This window comes from Osmerus mordax, chromosome 21 (genome assembly GCF_038355195.1).
Source record: "Osmerus mordax isolate fOsmMor3 chromosome 21, fOsmMor3.pri, whole genome shotgun sequence".
NCBI classification, from domain to species: Eukaryota; Metazoa; Chordata; class Actinopteri; order Osmeriformes; family Osmeridae; genus Osmerus; species Osmerus mordax.
Genome location: NC_090070.1, coordinates 3347533 through 3366710, shown reverse-complemented (window position 1 = coordinate 3366710; position 19178 = coordinate 3347533). Strand labels below are relative to the sequence as shown.

The 19178-nt window shown below is 42.7% G+C and overlaps 1 protein-coding gene across 1 annotated transcript; it reads right to left on the bottom strand.

Moving 5' to 3' along the window:
- Window positions 1–12802: 12802 nt before the first annotated feature.
- On the bottom strand, window positions 12803–15383 carry irf2bp2b (interferon regulatory factor 2 binding protein 2b). Its single transcript, XM_067259600.1, has 2 exons — window positions 14403–15383; window positions 12803–14031 (listed from the first exon to the last, which is right to left on the bottom strand). The coding sequence occupies exons 1-2, from the start codon at window positions 15181–15183 to the stop codon at window positions 13268–13270; spliced, it is 1545 nt and encodes a 514-aa protein (XP_067115701.1). The 5' UTR covers window positions 15184–15383; the 3' UTR covers window positions 12803–13267.
- Between the last annotated feature and the right edge of the window lie 3795 nt (window positions 15384–19178).

Below are 19178 nucleotides of genomic sequence, written 5' to 3'. Positions count from 1 at the left end.
TTCGTTTCGCATCTGTTAACTTGGGGGATAGCTAGGCTAACTATAGCTTTACTGCAAGGCAGCTGCAGAAACGCCACAAGCAAAGAGGCCAGGGTGATAACTATTTACTCATTTTACTATGTGATGTGAAACACTATTGTGAAATGTAATGTAGAATATTAGCTGATATTAAGGAAGTAGGCCCACATCTACTTTCGGAAACGGTAGTCTACTATTTCACTGAAGCATTAGCATGAAATTAGCCTCTGTTGCCCGGGAAACACATACTACAGTGGTCTATGATGCATCTGTTTTCAATCGTTAAAATAAACATTCCTCACTCAATAAATTTTCTTTGTAGGATTTATTATGACATTACATTACAAGTAAACGATTTGTTGGTGACATTTTCATTACCTGTGGTTTCAAACCAGTGTTGCTCACTGCGACGCTGTAGCCTACGTGAGACACACTACAAAAACATCTACACAGCTGTTTAATCAGAAGGAGGGCAGTGTTTAAAAGATATGGCGATTGCGAAGACAGCCAGCGGGTCAGCATATTTTTGTGATTTGTGTAAAACTTGGAATTTGAGTGACACCGCGGCTTGTTTTGACGTTAGCCTCAGTCAGACTCGGCTAAACTTTATGTCAAAAGAAACGTTCTCATTTCCGGCGCTTTCAAACAATCAGTGAAATGTGGAGCAACAGCAGCTAGCTTGCCTTTAGCAAACTTATTTTGAATTAGCCATTTCCCCCTACATTAATGTCAAACTTATTTACGTTTTGGGGGGCATATTTTCAGTTAGCAGACGGTACTGTTTGAATCGCGATTCCATCTGAAATATACTGCCAGTGACAACGTTGTTACAGTAGCTTGTTTCAAAGGGGGTTCGCAGCTGTTTCAAAGGGTGTTCTTAATGAAATATGCAATATGAGTAGGCTAAATGCTTGAAAATATCACTAAAATGGACCCACCTGCAACCGACGCAAGCAAGCACACCCTACAATTTCCCCAGAAATTGTACCCCCTCTAGTTCACATGTGCTTCTCGCAGTTTCTCAATCAAAAAATCGATCTAGTTCAGAGGAAAAACTGGATTTTCTGTCTAGCGTTGTCTTCAAATGTAAACAGACAACATGGGGTTAAAGACAAGTAATTTTCGACTATCCATGTTTACACAACACAGGGCCAACCTTTTTTGTAAATCCTTGTCAATAGGTACTTAGGGATTGACAGTTTTGTCATTCCTAATAGTCAAGAAGGCTGATACCTATAAGTGTGCCAAAGAGCATAAGTTTCCAGAAACAGGTGTCGTGCCTGCCATTGCATGCAAGTGGAGCTGAAATACCGCCAGTCCAGAATGTTAACCACCCTCCCCCACCCCCTATCCTCCCTCCTACTTGGCAGCAAGCCCAGCAGACTCAAACATCCCCTCTTGCAAATATGTGCTCTACCCACCTCTTTCCCCCACACCCCTCCAGCCCTCCAAACCCTCCAACCCCCCTCGTCTAAACATATCCTGCTTGGCCATTGTGGACAACTTTCCATGCCGCTTCAGATGTCATTGGATAGTTTTCTTCCCACAAATCCGAACCCTGCCTTGCCAGCACGGTTGTTGCAGACAAGAGGAGGAAGAGGAGTCCGACTCTCCTCCTTGTTTGAATCATGACAGGGAAACAGATGTGCACTACTGGTGTTTTCAGCTACCATATAAAGCCTGTGATTAACTTTCTTTTTTTCGTACGCCTGGGATTGGGAGGGAGGAGGAGGTGGCATGCAATGCAAACGATTAGATCCTGTTCCCCACCCCTTGCAATGAATAAACTAGGATCAAGTAGATTCGGTGTGAGGATCACCCCACCCAGCTAGCAAAGTGCACTGTAGGCTAGCCAGTTACTTGACTGAGCAATAAAAAGCAACAGTGGCTGTTTGTCTCTTTTTCCTCACTTGCCCAAATCTTCACTTTGTTTTACTTGAGCCCTTTTTTGCGCAACACCAACTGAAAACATGAGGAACATGAGAAATGCCAGCTCTTACAGTAAGTGGGTACCGGCATTAACAGCTGCCATAAAGATGTGTGTATGCACACACATGCATTCATGTATGCACAAGTACTCACACATACACATACAAACACACACAGATTTACATGCTGTGTTGTGCATGAACACGTTCATTTTTATGAGAACGATGAACTGAACGAACCTTAAAGATCCTGTAAAGTGGACCTGGAAACGAGTTTTAAGTTCGCCACACCACAGAATAATGTGTTATTAACTACCCATCCAAATTAAAAAATAACACCAACAAGTATGTTAAATTAGGGTTTGAAATCGTGAAAAAATCAGCAGTCTTCTCTGCTTGAGACTGGGGGGGCGTGCCGCCTGAAGGAGCTGAAGCTCCACCCCTCGCTGCCTAGTGCCTACCTCCGACCCAGATAATGGACGCTATGTCAAGCCGAACAAAACCGTATAGAATTAGAATTTATTTGTTCAACGAGTGAAACATACAGATGCATATAAATGAAATGTTCCCCTGAGCTGTAACAGTAAAAATGGACACCAGATACAGCAGACAGTGAGCTCTCCAACTAGGCTACTTCTAACACATTAGCTACCATTTCACCAAAATACCATCATTCTAAACCGAGTAGCCTAATATCAATTTAGCGGTTTGCACTAACTCATAGCAGAGATACCTCTGGAAAAGATATCTAGTATAATTATAACAAGCACACAGAACTGAGTGATGAACTGCTGGCGGCGGTGTATGGTCCAGGTGCGACCGGAGGATGAACGGCCAGAGGGGCGATGCTCGGTACGGCTCAGCGCTGCAAGAGAAGCCGTGTGTTGGTGAACCCCGTCTGTCTCTGGTCCATGTTAAAACTGTCCGCCGTGAAATTGTCAGTGCAGAGGCGGCTGTTGGAGTTTATCCAAAGCTTTCCATGAGCGTGGCTCTTCACAAAATCTATCCACCTATTTTACCTTTCATTATCAATAGGGAACTTAAATGGCGTTGCAGCGCAGCTGGAGTTATTGCATCCAGGGAAGATGCAGTTGCGGGTGGTGGGAGACATCCTGAAGCTAGCTAGCTGATGTAGGCTACAATAACAGTACAGCAGGAGGAGCCATTCAGTGATCTGACGTAGATAGGGCGAAATGACGTAGATAGGGCATTTTTTGGCTCCGCCCATTAAAACCTGATCTGAAAACGGAAGAGAAACTTCTTCGGTTTAACTCCACATTTCAGTGTGACAAAGTTTTAGCGCTTTGCACATGCTTTCAGGAACTCATTTCACACGTATGTACTTAGAAGCAAAACATGGAATTTACTTTACAGAATTTTAATGACAAATAATAAATTTGAACGGTGAACACGTTCATATTGTGGCGACCCTGTGTTATTGGACATTCATATAAGTGTGTTTGTAAATGTTCAGGTTCTTATTGGAGGATCTGGGAGTTTTGTGGGATAGCTGGGGTGGGTCTTTTGGCTGTAGGCTATTTATAAGGGTGTTTTGGCGGGCATCAAACTCTCTGTATTACTTCATGCTCAAGTGCAACAATACATGTCGTTGAGTAAGCAGCAGGTCAAGAGCGATTAAGCATCTGTATTATTTTGTTCTGTTATAAGTTAATGGCCATATGGCAGGTTTATTTCCAACAAATTTGCGCTGTTTGCTTGTTGGTAATAAACATTTAAACTGTTATCCATTGTATTTGATGTTGTTCGGTGTCACAAAACGGAATATAATACGAAAAAGTAGCTACTTTTTGCAATGATTCTTCTTTCCTCCACAATTTATTGCATGACGTCACGTTGGGGAGACGACCGACCGAAGCCCGTTTATAGACCATTGAAATCGATTAGAAATAAACACTAGGCTAGTACCAGAGAATGTCTAATATGGTCTCTGCTAGTACATATACAAAACATGGGGCATCTAATCGGAAATGTGTTTACAACGTCGGGGAAAATATTTAATTAGGGATGATCTTGGGGGGATTTCTAGGTGGGACTGGCAAGTTAGCCCATAGCTAACCCATAGCTAGCATGATGTCTTCTTTCTAGATCTAGATAAGTTACCGGTTGTACTATTCTACGTATCTGAACTACAGTTAACGACATGATTGTCCGGGACAAGTGGATTTTTTTTAACCTCAATTGTTATCATTTGTATAATATTACAGCTCATCTTCGTTGGTCAAAGGCACAATCTTTACCCTGACGTGACTTTTGTGCATGGAAAAGTGAAACGTAAATGTAGGGCTACTTGTCCAAAGGACAAGTGCCTCAAAAATGTAATGTCAGGCCCTGAATGATCACTATCACTAGATATAAAGAAAACGTTGACTTTCACTCGGTGCTATTCACTGACAGTAAAAAAAAAATGTATATGTGCACTGCTGTTAGTAGACTAGCTCCAGAGATCGTTGCTGCGTTGCTAAATGATAGCAACTCACCAGGACACTTCACCAACTCTCCACTCATTCTCCTCGGACCATCCATTTAATTGGCTTTGACGGCTGCGGGCCATCATACACATTAGTGGTTTTTGCCACCTCTTCTTCATCCCAGTCAGTCGCCATAGTTCTAGTACTAGGCTGAGGCTTCTCTCCTCCACGACTCCCCAACGTGACGTCATCGCTGATTTGCGCTAATATGCTAATGCTAACACCAAAAACGACAAAAACTGGTCTTTAACACCATTTGGCGACACCATTTGGAGATATTTTAAATGATATACATATTTTGATTGCTTCATGTACCCATTAATCAACAGTAGTGTTTAACCTGCCATATGGCCTTTAAGGAGTAGACAGTGGCCCACAACTGTCTGTATTTCGACAATAAACACTCAGTACTCCCACCGGTTGACTCCCGACTACTCGATTAGCATCCCGGCTAGGGGTGTTACAATATTATCTGAGGTCTAGGTAATACGTTACGGAATGTTTTCCTTCTCCTGTGGAGAGACGCTGTCTAAATCGAATGCTTGCACCATGTCGTTGCTCAGTGCCTGTAACATTTTCGCTATGTAGCCTAACCTAAACCAACTAACTCGATTTCGCACTACGTTACCCATGATTCATCGCACACACATGTTGACCAAACAAGCAACGTATTCCAAGACAACAGCTCTTGGTCTCATAAAAATGGCAAGTGAAAGCTGAGACGCAGACTCAGCGACTACATCTGATCCACATAACCTTTTTGCGGGATTTTTACACAGAGTAAACACACACCTTAAAACTGTGTTTTCTTAACTTTGAACTAGTTAAGAATTTAAATGGTGAACTATGAACGTGACCTATTCATGTTTACTTGTATGAATTGAACTTTGAACGAGTTTGTGAGAGGTATGAACGTGCACAACACTGATGCACAAACACAAAACGCCCATTCAGTGGCTGTCATATTGGAATTTATGCATAGGGGGGAGAGAGGAGAAAGTCATATTTCACACAGGCACAGCAACTGGGCAGGCTTTAAAAAAGAGGGAAGGCCCTTTGATATTCTGGGATGTTCAGATTCAGAAGGAGCATTATTCAACATCAGGCAGTTATGCAACATCAGGAGCAGTGAGTGAGTAATGAGTACATGTTCCTCTCTCCCTCTCTCTCTCTTTTGCTCAACTGTCTGCTGCCTTTAGTTTCAAGCCTTTTTATTTAGAGCTTTAGTTTTGACAGTTTATCTGACCTTCAGGATGATCAAGGAACATGTAGAACGTAAACTGAGTCATGTTCCTTGAGAGTTTCTTCCGAAATGCCATTGTTGATCATTCAGTTCTTCCAATTACAATTTGACACAAATCTGTTAATAGCAGCCATTTTGTATCTTTATATAGAATAAGCTGTGGTATCTTCCGTGTGTCTGAGTGCCAAAGGAAAAGGTTTACATCAAAATAAAACTCAAAAGACAGTCTGTTGTTGGTCACCAAGCCATTGTTGGCCGGGAAACTGCAGGTTAGGGGTCACCAGCGACCAAGTGTGTTGATTAGAAGAACAATAGGCCCGAGGTAGAGGAACCAATGAAACAGCCTTCACAACAGCATGTGTCTTTGATGTATTTTTGAGTCAATCTCTTTCAGCATCCTTTGACACAAACCAGACAAAACAACCAAGGCTAAACACGGTGGGAGGTAAAAAAAAAAAAAAAAACCTGGAGGGTAAACATTTGCTTCGTTTTGCTTTGTCTGTTTACTATGTCAATCCCTTTGAAATTATCAGAGTGAAGCCAAACACTTCCCCTCAACCTGCTGTTGGATTAGAAACACATGTCTGCTTCACCCTTTTATTGCTCAATACAAGCACTGCATGATATGTCAATAGTTTGCGCTGAAAATTGGGATTTGAAGCATGCCTCTGTACCACATGGCATGTGCTTTGAGCTCTGCAGGCAGAGAGCTACAGTTTAAAAACACTGGACCTGGCATGTTCAAAGCTTGGCAAGTAGTCTGTGTGTTTGAATATTTGCCATACCATCTGCCTCAACATGCTTCAAATCAGTGTGCCTTTGTCCATGTGAGCATACATTTTCTTGGACAGTATGTGTGCTTTTTTTCTGAACTTGTGGTGATACAGAAGCTTACCCAAAGTCAGGCATTCCAGGGTTATGGCTCACCTATACACACACCCAAACTGCAAACACCCTCAGACACAGAGGAGTGACACAATCAATGACACATTCATGTCCTGGAATGACGCCAGGAACACACGGCAGCAGCTGCCGCCTAACTTCCTGTTTTGCCCCGGCAAAATGAGCCCATTTTGCCATTGTCTGGCTCAGTGAGACATTAACATTCACACACACTAGTTGATTCCAATCCTGCTAACTCGGCAAAACATTGAACACATACACACATACAAAATATTGCCCTTCAACACTTTTTTTATTTATTTAATTTTTTGTTAACCTGACTTTCTTTGTTTCCGTCAAAAAATTATTTAGCTGTCGCCTTAATTTACTCCTTGCTCATATAACTTGCTTTCCTTTGCCTTCTTGCTTTTTCATTCATGCTCAGAACTTGCTCCAGGTTTGGGTTTGACGGCACTTCAACATCTGAAAGGAAGAAAAATACAAAAAAACATTCAACAGTGTGGAGGCAGTGCCGTTTTTCATGTCAGGGAAGTCTTTCAGAGCTCAGATTCACTGATATCAGAGAAAAAGAGAGAGAACAGGAGGGTGGGTAAGAGGTAGAGGACTTTTTGCGATGATTTCATCCATCATATGAATTAAGTACAACAAAGGATCCTGGCACCCCTTGACAAATAGATGTCACAGTGGCAGTGCTGGAGGGCATTAATCATACAGAAGAGGTAGTGATGTTGGAGTCCATGTTGTCCTGCCTCAGTCAGGTCAATATCACCACATATGAGGAAGAGAATCCAATACTTTGGTTATAGGACTAACCAGAACACTATGCTTAGACAACGCAATGAGCCAGGCAGAACATTCAAATACATCCAAGTCTAAATCACATTAGACATTAGTCTTGTGGAATGGCAAGACAACTTGCTCTTCTACAGCAACACAGTAAAATAAATCAATAAGGAGTTAGTATCAATGTACTGAATAGTGCTGAGCTGAAGTCCATTGTTGAAGGTCTCTTAGTTTAACCAACCTTGATAACCTTAACCTTGGGCAAGCAAACACACAGTTTTGTCAGTACGAGTCATGAGTGAGTGAGCACTTTTTTCAATGGACCTTCTTATCCCTTCAATTACGACCCACTGATTCCTCAATGGGCCAATCTTGAGAGCTCTGCCTCTGCCTGAAACTAATCTGATATTCCGCTATCTTTATGTCCCTCGAACAGAGGTCTCAAAGAGATTGGTGGCTACAGGGTCTGGCCAACTGGACCTCAACCAACCATTCACTGCAAATTAGGTTAACGAAACCCTGTAGATACCCCGTCCTGTCAGCTGTTAACTGCAGAGGGCAGTCTACATATGGGCAAAGGTCAAAAACTGTGGGGGATTTTGTGCTAGTTGTGATGATATGAGACTTTCAAAAGTTCCTCTCAGTTGGCCAGCATTGTCCTGAGAGACTAATAGGTGACACACTGCTGGATCAGGACAAGGAACAAAACACAACTGAGGTTAGGGAACCTCATGACTCCAATGAAAATAGCCTGGTCCATAAATCCTGTTTTCCGTTCTTTTTATAAAGCGGAGAGAGAAAAAAGAAGGTGTGTCCTTGTTTCCAAAGACTGACCTGGTTTTCCTTGGCCTAGCAGGTATTACCCTTAACCCCAGCTATGAGCTGACTTCCCACCAGGTGATATTGATGGGAACCTCTCTCCCTTCATGCCAGGGCACACTGGCATGAAGGGTTGGCACAGCAGAGTTACTTTGCATTCACCTCTTTCAGAGCTAAACCAACTTTGTCTTTCAGACACTTACACAACTGCTTTGTGCAGATTGGTGGTATAGACCTACCTAGCCATACTAGGAGGGTTATCGCTCAAAAACACTTGCCTCACTGCTCAGAATGTGTCACAGAGAAGCCTAAAGTATATTGTGTGGCGTAAACAGTTTGACATTTGGAAAATGCACATATGCAAGGCCTAAATGATTCTCCCCAAATACAGAGGGAAATTGTTGGCTTAAAGTAAAAATATGCTATCCCTGCAACTCAACAAATGGGGAAATGGACTATGTCTCAACAATAAAGCTTCTTAGAGGGGAGTATTGCTCAACATAACATGTTGTAATGTATTGATAAGACTTTAACTACATTTAATTGACCACTGTGGATAAAGGTCAGCAGTTTGCAACAGGAACAATAGAAAATGGTGCTTAAAAATAAGAGGTGCAAGCATCACAGACCCTATCCTTAAAGTAGGGGAGTCAGGTGGCTGAGCGGTGAGGGAATCAGGCTAGTAATCCGAAGGTTGCCAGTTCGATTCCCGGTCATGCCAACTGACGTTGTGTCCTTGGGCAAGGCACTTCACCCTATTTGCCTCGGGGGAATGTCCCTGTACTTACTGTAAGTCGCTCTGGATAAGAGCGTCTGCTAAATGACTAAATGTAAATGTAATGTAAAGTAATAAAATCAGGTTTAAAGTGTCAAAATGATTAAAGAGGATTGAGGAAGTTGATGGTTCTTATCCATGCCAGAGCAAATTTGCTAAACAGAACATTTAGTTGTCTCTCACACAGACAGGGGTATGGTTTAAAGGTCACCTTCAATTAGAAATCAAAAACGAATTGTGCAATAACAATTAATTGACGAAAGGGCTATTACACATTTACTAAGGGAGGTTCAGGGGAAGTGGTTCTCCTCTCGTCAAGGTGAGAAACCATGACTCATGCTGTGCCATGTCTGTGGATATTTAATTACAAAGCATAAATCGTAGGAAGACGATGCAGACCCCCATCATGAGAGAAAGCCTGTGTCCTGTGCAGAAGAGAAAAACTTCCATCAAAGCAACATAATAACAGGAAGGATGTGAGCTTCACAGACTACGATACCAATTTTAAAGTTCCCAAAAAGCAGGAAGAGACTTTACACATCATTCAGGTCCATGCAGGCTTTTCTTGAGGTATGAATAAGATGTCAGAAAAGCTTAATAAAAGTTCATCAAAACCAATAGATCAAGAATACTATGAAACTATAAAATGTATAGATTTGAATAAAAGGAATGACAAGGAGATTTGGCTTCTATGGAAGAGCAAATTACTACACTGGAGGGGAGTTTCTTACACATACTGAGTCTTAATTAACATGTCTTTATTTCCTAAAACTTTTTTTAAACTTTAAAATGTGACCTTAAAAAATAGGTTCACATACATATTTACCTTGTAAAAGTTGTAAACATATATGTTTAACAATACCTAAAGACAACATATAAAATTATAGTGTTTATTACTGTATTAAGTATTTGTAGGCCAGAAACTATAGAAGCTTCACCTTTACAGCCACTAAAAAACATCTACAACTGATTCTATGTATCACTTCAGTTTGCTCTTCCATCGAAGCACCTTTCCAGTATACACAATTCAGCAATTTCCTGAAGCAGTCATGTCATAAAAGCCTCATTATTGGCCACACAGGGTAGAGAAGGGGAGATTTCCCTTGCATATGGATGAACATGGCTCATCCCCATACCCTTTGTTTACTTTTGCTAGACTTAACCAGGCAACGAAGCCCAGTATCTTTATGCTCACACAAGGTACAGAGAAGCGTGTTTGTGTCTGTGAATGCTATATTTGGGCCTCTGTAAACCTCTTTTCCAGAGAAAGGCTTGGGAACGCACGTTCCTTTCTTGGTGTTGGGCTGCCCAGTGATTACCGTAATGGCAGCAGAAGCTTGCCTGTTTTTTGTCTAATTATAGTGAGTGCAGCTGCTAGATTTGACCCACCGGCTTTTTCCAATCCCCCCACCAGCTCTTCCATTTACACCTTTGCTGTTCTTCTTTTTTCTTTTTTTTGACAGGACAGCAAATACCCCTGGAATGTGTGCCCCCCTCCAGCACACAACATGCCCCCCTACTCCCCCCACCCCACGTGGGATGATTCAAATCGCTGACATGTTGTGGAGAGAGGGGGTTGGGTGCTTTGGCTGTGGATGTGCAACATGTTCAGTCATGACCGAGTCGTTAGTCATGCCAGCCTGTTTGGTGACCTTTTGAACATGGTTTGAATTTGGACAACTTCCAGATGAAGCCCCCACCTCCTACACCAACAAAAAACACTGTATACACAACAACCTCCATTAAGGCAATTTTTGACAACAAACTGCATATCTATCTCATATCCTGAAATGTCAGTCTACTTCTACACGGTAAAGTGTTATGCAATGTTTTCAATGTAAACATGCACGTTCTGCAACATCCACCAGTTAAAAGTTTGCCTCTTGCCAATGCAACATGGCTGACTTGTGTTTTTGCTTCTTTTGTGTTTATTATCCCACAGCCTGCAACTTCATCTGCTATTTCCTTCACACAATTGGAGGCAAGCAAGCAGGGCCTGGATGAAGACAGCTGAGAAAACAAAGGAGTAGAGGGAGAAAAAAGCCATGGGTTCTTTCATGAGTGTGCCACGTAATTTGAGCAAACCTATTAATCTCAGACGACTAGCTTTTTTTTGCCCTTGGGTGTCAAGTTTTGGTGACTGATGAAGAGAAATGAGCTGGCTCGGCTGGAATTTGAAGTAGTGAGGCACGCCAGCATTGTAGAAGAGACAGAGCTCAGGCCAGGTACGTCTAGGTACAACGTCTAGACATCAAATCAACGAACAGGACCACGAGAACCTTAAAAGGCCTTTACTGCGTTTGCCATACAGATGTTTCAATATATAATGCATGGACTTTGATTGAATGTGTCAAGCTCTTACTTATGATTTAAGTGTCTCAAGTAGTGGAAAAGGCCTGTCAGACTTTAAATAAGGGCAAATTACATTGGACATTACTGGACAACTACGAAACCAGCCATAAAAGGGATTTGCTGTCCATGTGGTTCTCACAGAAAATAAAATCAATTTTAGGTTATTATCATTCAGGACAAAAAGGATTTTGAACAGATTCTACTTATGCAACGTCAACATGCACCGTACACCCATGTAGGACATTTCAAACATTAAACTCAACGAGCCGTTGGAGTGGGTCGGCAAGGGGTTAACTCAGATTTGGCCGCTCCTCTGAATGACGGGCGAACACAAGGCTGGAGTGCAGAAACACAAGCTCCATTCATCTCGTCACTGTGATCAACCTTGAACAGTGGAAGGCGTGTTATTACACCGGAGGCCTTGGCAGAGCAGACGGGGGAGGAAGCGGGGGGTGGGCGGTGACTCAGGAATTCCACAGAGGGTCATGTGACCAAGCGCAAGTTCTTCATGCTGTCCACTGCACTGAACGGCCGACACGTCTCTGGGACTTTATGCTTTTGACTAGCAAGACAAGACAAACCAGAAATAGTGGTGTTGTTGTATGTGAAGTGACTTTCCCTAGTCTTTTCAGGACATATGAAAGTAATATGGCGTTCATTAATATGTGAATGTAAGATATCGGTATATAAATAAAAGATCTTTGACTATGATGCATACATGTGGTCAGTGTTGGCATACAAGGTTGTTACGGATCTAAACATTATAAAGCATTTTCTATAAATCACATACAGCACACAGCTTGTATGCTTGCTTAGTTTATATGCAATATTTAAAAGATAAGTCACATAACTGTATCCAACCTAGTTTGCAACATGCTTGATGTAAAAGTCCCAAAAATATAAATCTGACACAGGAAATCATCTAGACCTGTACATTTACAAATAATTACCTTGAGTCAGGGTGTTGATGTAAAATAACATTACGTTATCCCTGATTGAAAACTAGATAACAATTAAACTTGTTAGCTTTTAAATATCAAGTTTATAATGTTATGCAGTCTGACTGGATTGTTTACATGAGTATGTGTTGCTATGACTGCATCTCCAGCATACAGATCAAAAAGCCAGTGAGTTGTCATTCGTAGTCTATGGGATAGTAACACATCAGCAAGTGCTCACTCATAACATAGCACACTGCACACATTCCACAATGATTAACCCCCTGCAATATGGTATATTGTGTCATTCCAAATCAAAGGTTTCAAATGTCTATTTCAAAGACTAGGCTGCATTCCCCACAAGTCACCCGTTTGTTTCTTCTGTCTCCATTTCCTTTCACTTTACTTTCCCACTCACACACCTCACTGGGTCCCATTTTGTTCTTGTTGAAGGTGTTGCATCACCAATTATCAGTGACTCATACTTGGAATATCAATCATATCCATGTAGCCTCGCTGGTTATGGAAAATAAGCAAACCACAGACACTGGATGTATTATTACAAGGTCAGAAATTGTATTTGGCAAGTTTTTTTTAAACAAGTGCATACAAGTACAGCTAGAAGCATAAAAATTTTGCCAAGTGCTCGTAGAGTAGTATTAGTCACATTCTATGTTTAACAGGGACTGCCACCGGACCTAAAAGTACACTGATAGTACATCGAGAGAAAGGGGAGGGGGAGTAGTCTGGTCTGTTATGATGAGTACATACCTTTATCTTCAAAAAATATAGAAACACAATTCATTGAAAAAAAAAAAAAAAAATATTAAACAAAAAAAATTATTATACAGCCATGTTTACGAAGTATACACTTCCCTTGTGTCCAATATGTACATGTCCGTCAGTTTCTTTTGCATGGGTATGCATGTGATTCGTATTCAGTTGTACTTGTTGTATATTGGTTGGTTGTTATTGTTGTCATAGTTTTAGAAAAGAGGACAAGAGAAAAGCTTGTGAAATCAAGGGTCCCTTTCCTTTTTTACTTTCACGTCCCCCGCTAAGATGGTGGCTATTTCTCCCTGCATAAATGCCCATGGTACATTGGAGCCCACCAGCGGGCACTTCTCCCCACTGGGGCAGTACACCTCGCCCGTAGCCCCCTGCTGCTTGATGCTTTCCCTGGAGCAAGGGAAACAGAATTTGTGAGAGGGCACGGACGGGCACTGGACGAAGTGAGTGTCCTCAAGACGCTCATGGCACAGGGTGCAGCACAGCGGCACGCTGCCTTGGGGCACCGAAGAGTCCGGATTGCTCTGTGGGGGCAACCCGTGGGGATCCATGCCCCCTGGCACGTGTGGGGTGGCCGTAGTGGCCCCCCCTACTCCCAGCACCTCCCTTTGGGTCATCCTCCTCTGGTTGGCAGAGGGGGACAGAGGGCTGCCGCTGTTGCGCCGGCCGGCGGCGGTGGTGGAATGCACCTGGTTGGCGTCCTTGGGCGAGCCTGTGTTGCCAGCATTGTCGGCGGCCAGAATGAGCGCCGCCATCGGTGACTGGCCGTTCTGGGCTGTGGCTGCCTCGGGAGGGGTTGTGCGGGAGTGGGGGGAGATGGTGGAGGGGGGAGCGGCGGAGAAGCCGGGGAGGGAAGCTGGGGGCATTTTCAAGACCTCGGAGGGCGAGGGGAGCCAGGGCTGGCCCTCGCCCCCGTTCATCTTAGGGGTACTACCCTCGCCGTCTGGTTCCGGAGAAGCTTTCCTCTTCATGCTCCGCGGGTGCTTTCCCCTGTCTGTTGAAGAGGAAAAGGGAGGGGACGAGGGAGGGGGGTTGAAAGAGTTAACAAACACTTGCCACCACAGGAGCATATGACCCTGCCACTGTAAATATTGATGCATAAAAATACACCATATGCTTCCACTGACAACTGTTTTTGCAAATAATTTGACATGCAAAACCAAAATATGCAGATGTGATAAAACTGTAATGGGTTAAATTTCAGCAGCATGATTGTTATGAAACACACAAGTAGTCTCAGCATTCAGTTGAAGAGCGCGAGTCAACACCATGCGCAAAGTTGCTGACGACGACATTTTTCATGAGTGGTTCCTGTTTTGTTATTCTAAAATAGCAAAGCATATTCCACCAAAAAAATAAAACTACCTGGTTTTGAGGAAGTTGCACTCGTTTCATATCCCATAACCCGTTGCATTGCCGCGTGGTCTTTCTTGAACCGGTTGTCGAATGTGTGGAGCGCCATCAAATCCCTAACCGTTTTTCCCCTGCCCATCCATTCTTCAGCCCGCTTGTGACTATCAGACATGTCCGTCATGTTATCCGGTCTGTGCTTGTCTTTCATATCCTCTGTGCGCTTTCCATGCTCCCCGGGGCCAGGCGCCACCAGCGCGCCAGGCATACCCATATGAGGACGGCCATTGGGTGCGTGTACTTGCGGCATGCTCCCGTTAACCAAAGGCACCAAATTAGGAGGAACCGTGCTAGTCCTGCGAGGATTGGGGCTTTGACGGTTCAGCTCAGGCGGATCGTCTGGTTTTGGAAATCCGTTTGGCACAGGAATGCCATTCGATTGCCTCGCTTGATACTCCGGTCCCAGTCTCGGCGGTCGGTCTGACAGAGGATAGCGATCCAGAGGCTGTGGTGGTCGCGAACCGGGGTCTCCAGCCGAATGGTTGATGGGCTGTATGTCCTTCCCCGAGTGTTGAGGTTTCCCTGGTCCCGGGGATCTGCCCTCCTGGAAGCCATGAGCTCTTTTAAGTTGTCGGGCAGTCTCAATTACAAACTCAATCCGGTCGGCTCCCTCATAGTTGACACATCCCCTGCAAACAGGTTCGGTAAAATCCCAGATCATCGCCCATGGCATGCGGGGAAGATCGCACAAATAACACGACTGCCTTCTCGAGGCAGCGACCGCTGCGGACGACATAGTTCGCAAAAAAATATAAATACCAAATTCTCCAAATGTCCTTTGGTGTATTCTTGCTCTGTAGAAAAAATTATAGCAAATTATATTGTAGTTTCCACCTCGCCAATCATCCACAAAACGACTAGGTTACACTGAGAAGTTCATTGCAGTTGTGTACTTTACTACGACGCGCCTCTATCTACCTCCTCACTACAACTCAGCCCGAGCTCAATGTAGGGCCGTGACGTCACCGCCGACACCACTCTAGTGGTTTCAGCTCCAATTGTATTTACTTGATTCTTCGACAACCCCTCCAGCGCATGCTCACCCCTCTATCTTTATCTGTTCACCAATATAGCCTCTAGTGCAAAGAGTGAAACTGCCAGCATGCCCTGTTGAGAAACTGGTTTAATGCAGTCAGACTTATCCTCCCTTGTCAGTCATAGTTGTAAGGCTACTATGTGTTGTTATCAATAGCCTACGTTAAGTGTTCAGGGCAGTTTTCTGAGTTACAGAAACATAAATCACGCAGAATAATTCCAACAGTCCATATTCGTGGTCATTCAAAATTATTTTGATATTAACAGCGGAACGTTCTGACTTAATATTATGTCGTTGATTATTATATCTCTATTTCGCGTATCTCAACAAGTGTCATATTCTTGTGGCTGGCGGTATCCATGCCCGAATTGACTAGCCTAGAATTAGAGACCTATTTATAAAAATCCTCATTCCAGTCACACTTCCACACAAACGTCACGAGGCTGATAGCCCTCACCCAACCATACAATTCGAACACTGTTACTATGGCAGATTTGTTACCCTCCCTCATGCTTTTAAAATGTGTAACTGCGTAGTTTAGCGGGCGCTACAGCTGCAAATATACGATGGGCTTGCTATTATTAAGTTTTTCACATTTGCGTAAATTGACAATGTCTGATATTTTCTAGCGTAGGCCTATAAATACCCTTTTGACTTGTGACACATGGTTGTATTATGCGGATGTAGCCTATTGTTAGAATGCGCAAACTTCGCAGGTAGGCCTAGTGTAGTAGTAGCTATACCTTCTGTATATTTTATATTTTTGCAAGTTTGCATTTCGGGTGAATTTTAGAAGTATTAGTAAAACTCAAAGACTGCCCCGTATAATGATGTCAGTTGACTGTTAATATTGGCCAAAGTTCAACATGACTCACAAAATCAACACCTCGTGATCGAATCCAGTTGCCAGACACGGAAACCCCCAAATGAAGTGTTAAACCAAGACATCCAGACTAACACATTTCTGAAACACTTCATTTTCTAATGTTACTTTTGTGATCGGTAGGCAGGTCAAATGTATTGATTTAATCTTGAAGGGTGGTGGGGGGTTTCAATGGATATATTTGTTTATGATAGTTGTGTGGACATTAAAGTGACATGGGCGTTCCCCCAAATAGTTTTGGAGGGGCAAAATAATCACCAAAGACAAGCAGTAGGATTTATTTTTCAGCATTGCCTACAGTTCCGTTTGAAGGAGGAAGTCGATTTCTGTCACGTACCCACTTTACCTTGCCCATTTGTGGAAAAACAAACACATCTTGGCGCACAGCCAAAGACCACAGAAAAATTGTCATAGGAAATTGTTTCAGATAAAAACACAATATTAAAAGTACAGTCAAATGACATGCATGGATTTAATTGTCTATGACCAAATTCTTCCTAAAACAAAGTAATGCTGCATAACATGTAGACAAAGTTTTAGTAATACACATAACCTATAGCCTACAGCTACAACAAACATTGCCTACAGTTCCTCTCACTATTGAGTTGACAATGACTCAGCAGTAGCAAACCAGTCATCTCTTACGCAGGGTCTGTATCACTGTACATGTGTAGATATGCCTTGCACAGCAGCTGACTTGACATGGCTGTGGCCCATTTTGTGTCATCTCTCTTAGGGATTGCAGCATTATGACATGCCCTGTCTAGCTTGCTCAGTCAGCTGTGGCGAGACAATGAGAAACAGTGAGGGACATGTACACCAATGAACAATGTGTCCTATTTCAGTGTAGCCTGCAGCGCAGCAGTCAAATGAGCAATAGCCGTGGACTATTTGCATTTAGGACAATGTGCCCCTTTAGACATTGTTTAGACAAATCCAAAGAGATGGCTGTGAGAGATACAAAGTTAAAGAGGAAAGATTCACACTCTATACTATATAAGTGCGTAGAGGTCAAACAGGGTTTATAGGTGTACATGCTCTCTTTGTTTTACTCAGGGGCGATTCTAGGATCAGACCTTTAGGGGGGCCCAGCCCCCAATGAGAATGTGACTTGTGTTCTTAATCAGCACCATGAAATTAACTACCTACTTCTACTTCTAAACTACTACTAAATCTGTTTAAAGCCCTTTGAACCTGTAATTGTTTGTCATCTGCCTCTAACAGACACGTTTGCAAACTCACGTTAGAGCACTAAAACTTATTTAAGATAATAATAAATCATAATATTTCAATTTTTTAATTGTTTTATTATTATTATTTTTAGGGGTGCTGAGACGAAATTTAGGTGTGCTTGAGCACCCCTAAAAAGAGTCTAAAATCGCCACTGGTTTTACTCTCTCTTTAATTAACAGACACACAGTCACAACCATACTCATTTAATATGCACTCAAATACATCAACTCCCTTTGCCTGTGCTCTATCTGATTTAATCATGGTCGCCTGTCAACCATGATCAGCCATGAGATTACAGTTTCATTGACGTCGTGCGTACCCCTCCTCCCTCCCTAACCCTAACCCATCACACGCACACACACACACACACGCACCTCAACTGCACTCTCTCACCTTCCCCCATGTATGTGAAGTGGCACATGGTATGCAATGCATGTAGTCTGTGCTGTTCATGGACACTGATAGATGTTATAGCATGATTGATCTCTTGATGGGATAGGGGAAGGGACAAGACGGCACTATAGCTTACGCGGCATGCTGTATTGGTTGTCCCCAGGTGCTCCGGCAATGACAACAGCTTGTGTAGCAGACAGACACAGCCAGGACTATATGTCACGCAATTCTACCCATGCTGGGTACACAAGCTTAGCATGGCTGCTTTTTCTTAGATACCTTGATTTTGACCTAGCTAGGGAGGAACCACACCTTCTTGTTTGGTAATACTAGGACCTTGCTTCAATCAAAAAGTTCAAGGAACTAGTTCATGACAATGATCTTTAGTGTTTATTATGACTTGTTCTCCAAGAAAGAGCTCTCAAAATTGTGTTTACTGTTGTTGCCTGATTAGCTGCCCCTTTAAAAGAAAAGTCCCAGTTGATTAGTCAGATGTGATATTTGCAGACATGGCCACATGTAGAAGGGGTCAAGGGAGTCAGTTTATTCAGCTTCGTTTTTTCACATGGGAGGAAGTCGTCTCGATGGGAATTCAATCTGGTAAAAAAAAAGCAGTCTTGAGAGGCCAATGTTGAGGTCACTGTAGGACGACAAGCGTTCAGCTGGACCCCAAAAAAATATTTGACCGTCCAACGTAATCATATTTCACAGAAAAGAGAAAATATTAACCACATGGCTACATATGCATGCCAAAACTGAGGAGGATATGTTTGATCCTAAAAAATAAATACATCTTATCATTTTGGCATGGATCAGGAATGTGTTCCGTTAGGCAAACCCTTGTATGAGTCACTTTTTTTTGTGTGCAATTCGTAAATATTCTGACTGGGAAACTGTGGTTTGTAAATGCAACACCCCTGAACACCGCTGTGGCAAATTGACAGTGTGGAAGTCACTGAATAATTAAGCAAATATCTTTGTAGGGCTTGCTTTGATGTGTTAAATTATTGTAATTTTTAAACAGTACATTTCTTAAATTAAGCATTACTGTACATAGCACATGTGCTTTGAAGATGTCAAGCACATGGCCCATGTTGCATTTCAGAATGAAAATCAAACAAATGGTCTTTAACTTTCCCTGTAGTCACTGACAGATAATAGACTGGCTCAAAAACTAAATAACGAA

Coding starts and splice junctions, on each gene's coding strand:
- irf2bp2b (XM_067259600.1), bottom strand. CDS start 15,183: ATGTCGTCCGCAGCGGTCGCTGCCTCGAGAAGGCAGTCGTGTTATTTG. Junction 14,032..14,402: donor TGCAACTTCCTCAAAACCAG/GTAGTTTTATTT, acceptor CCTCTTCAACAG/ACAGGGGAAAGCACCCGCGG.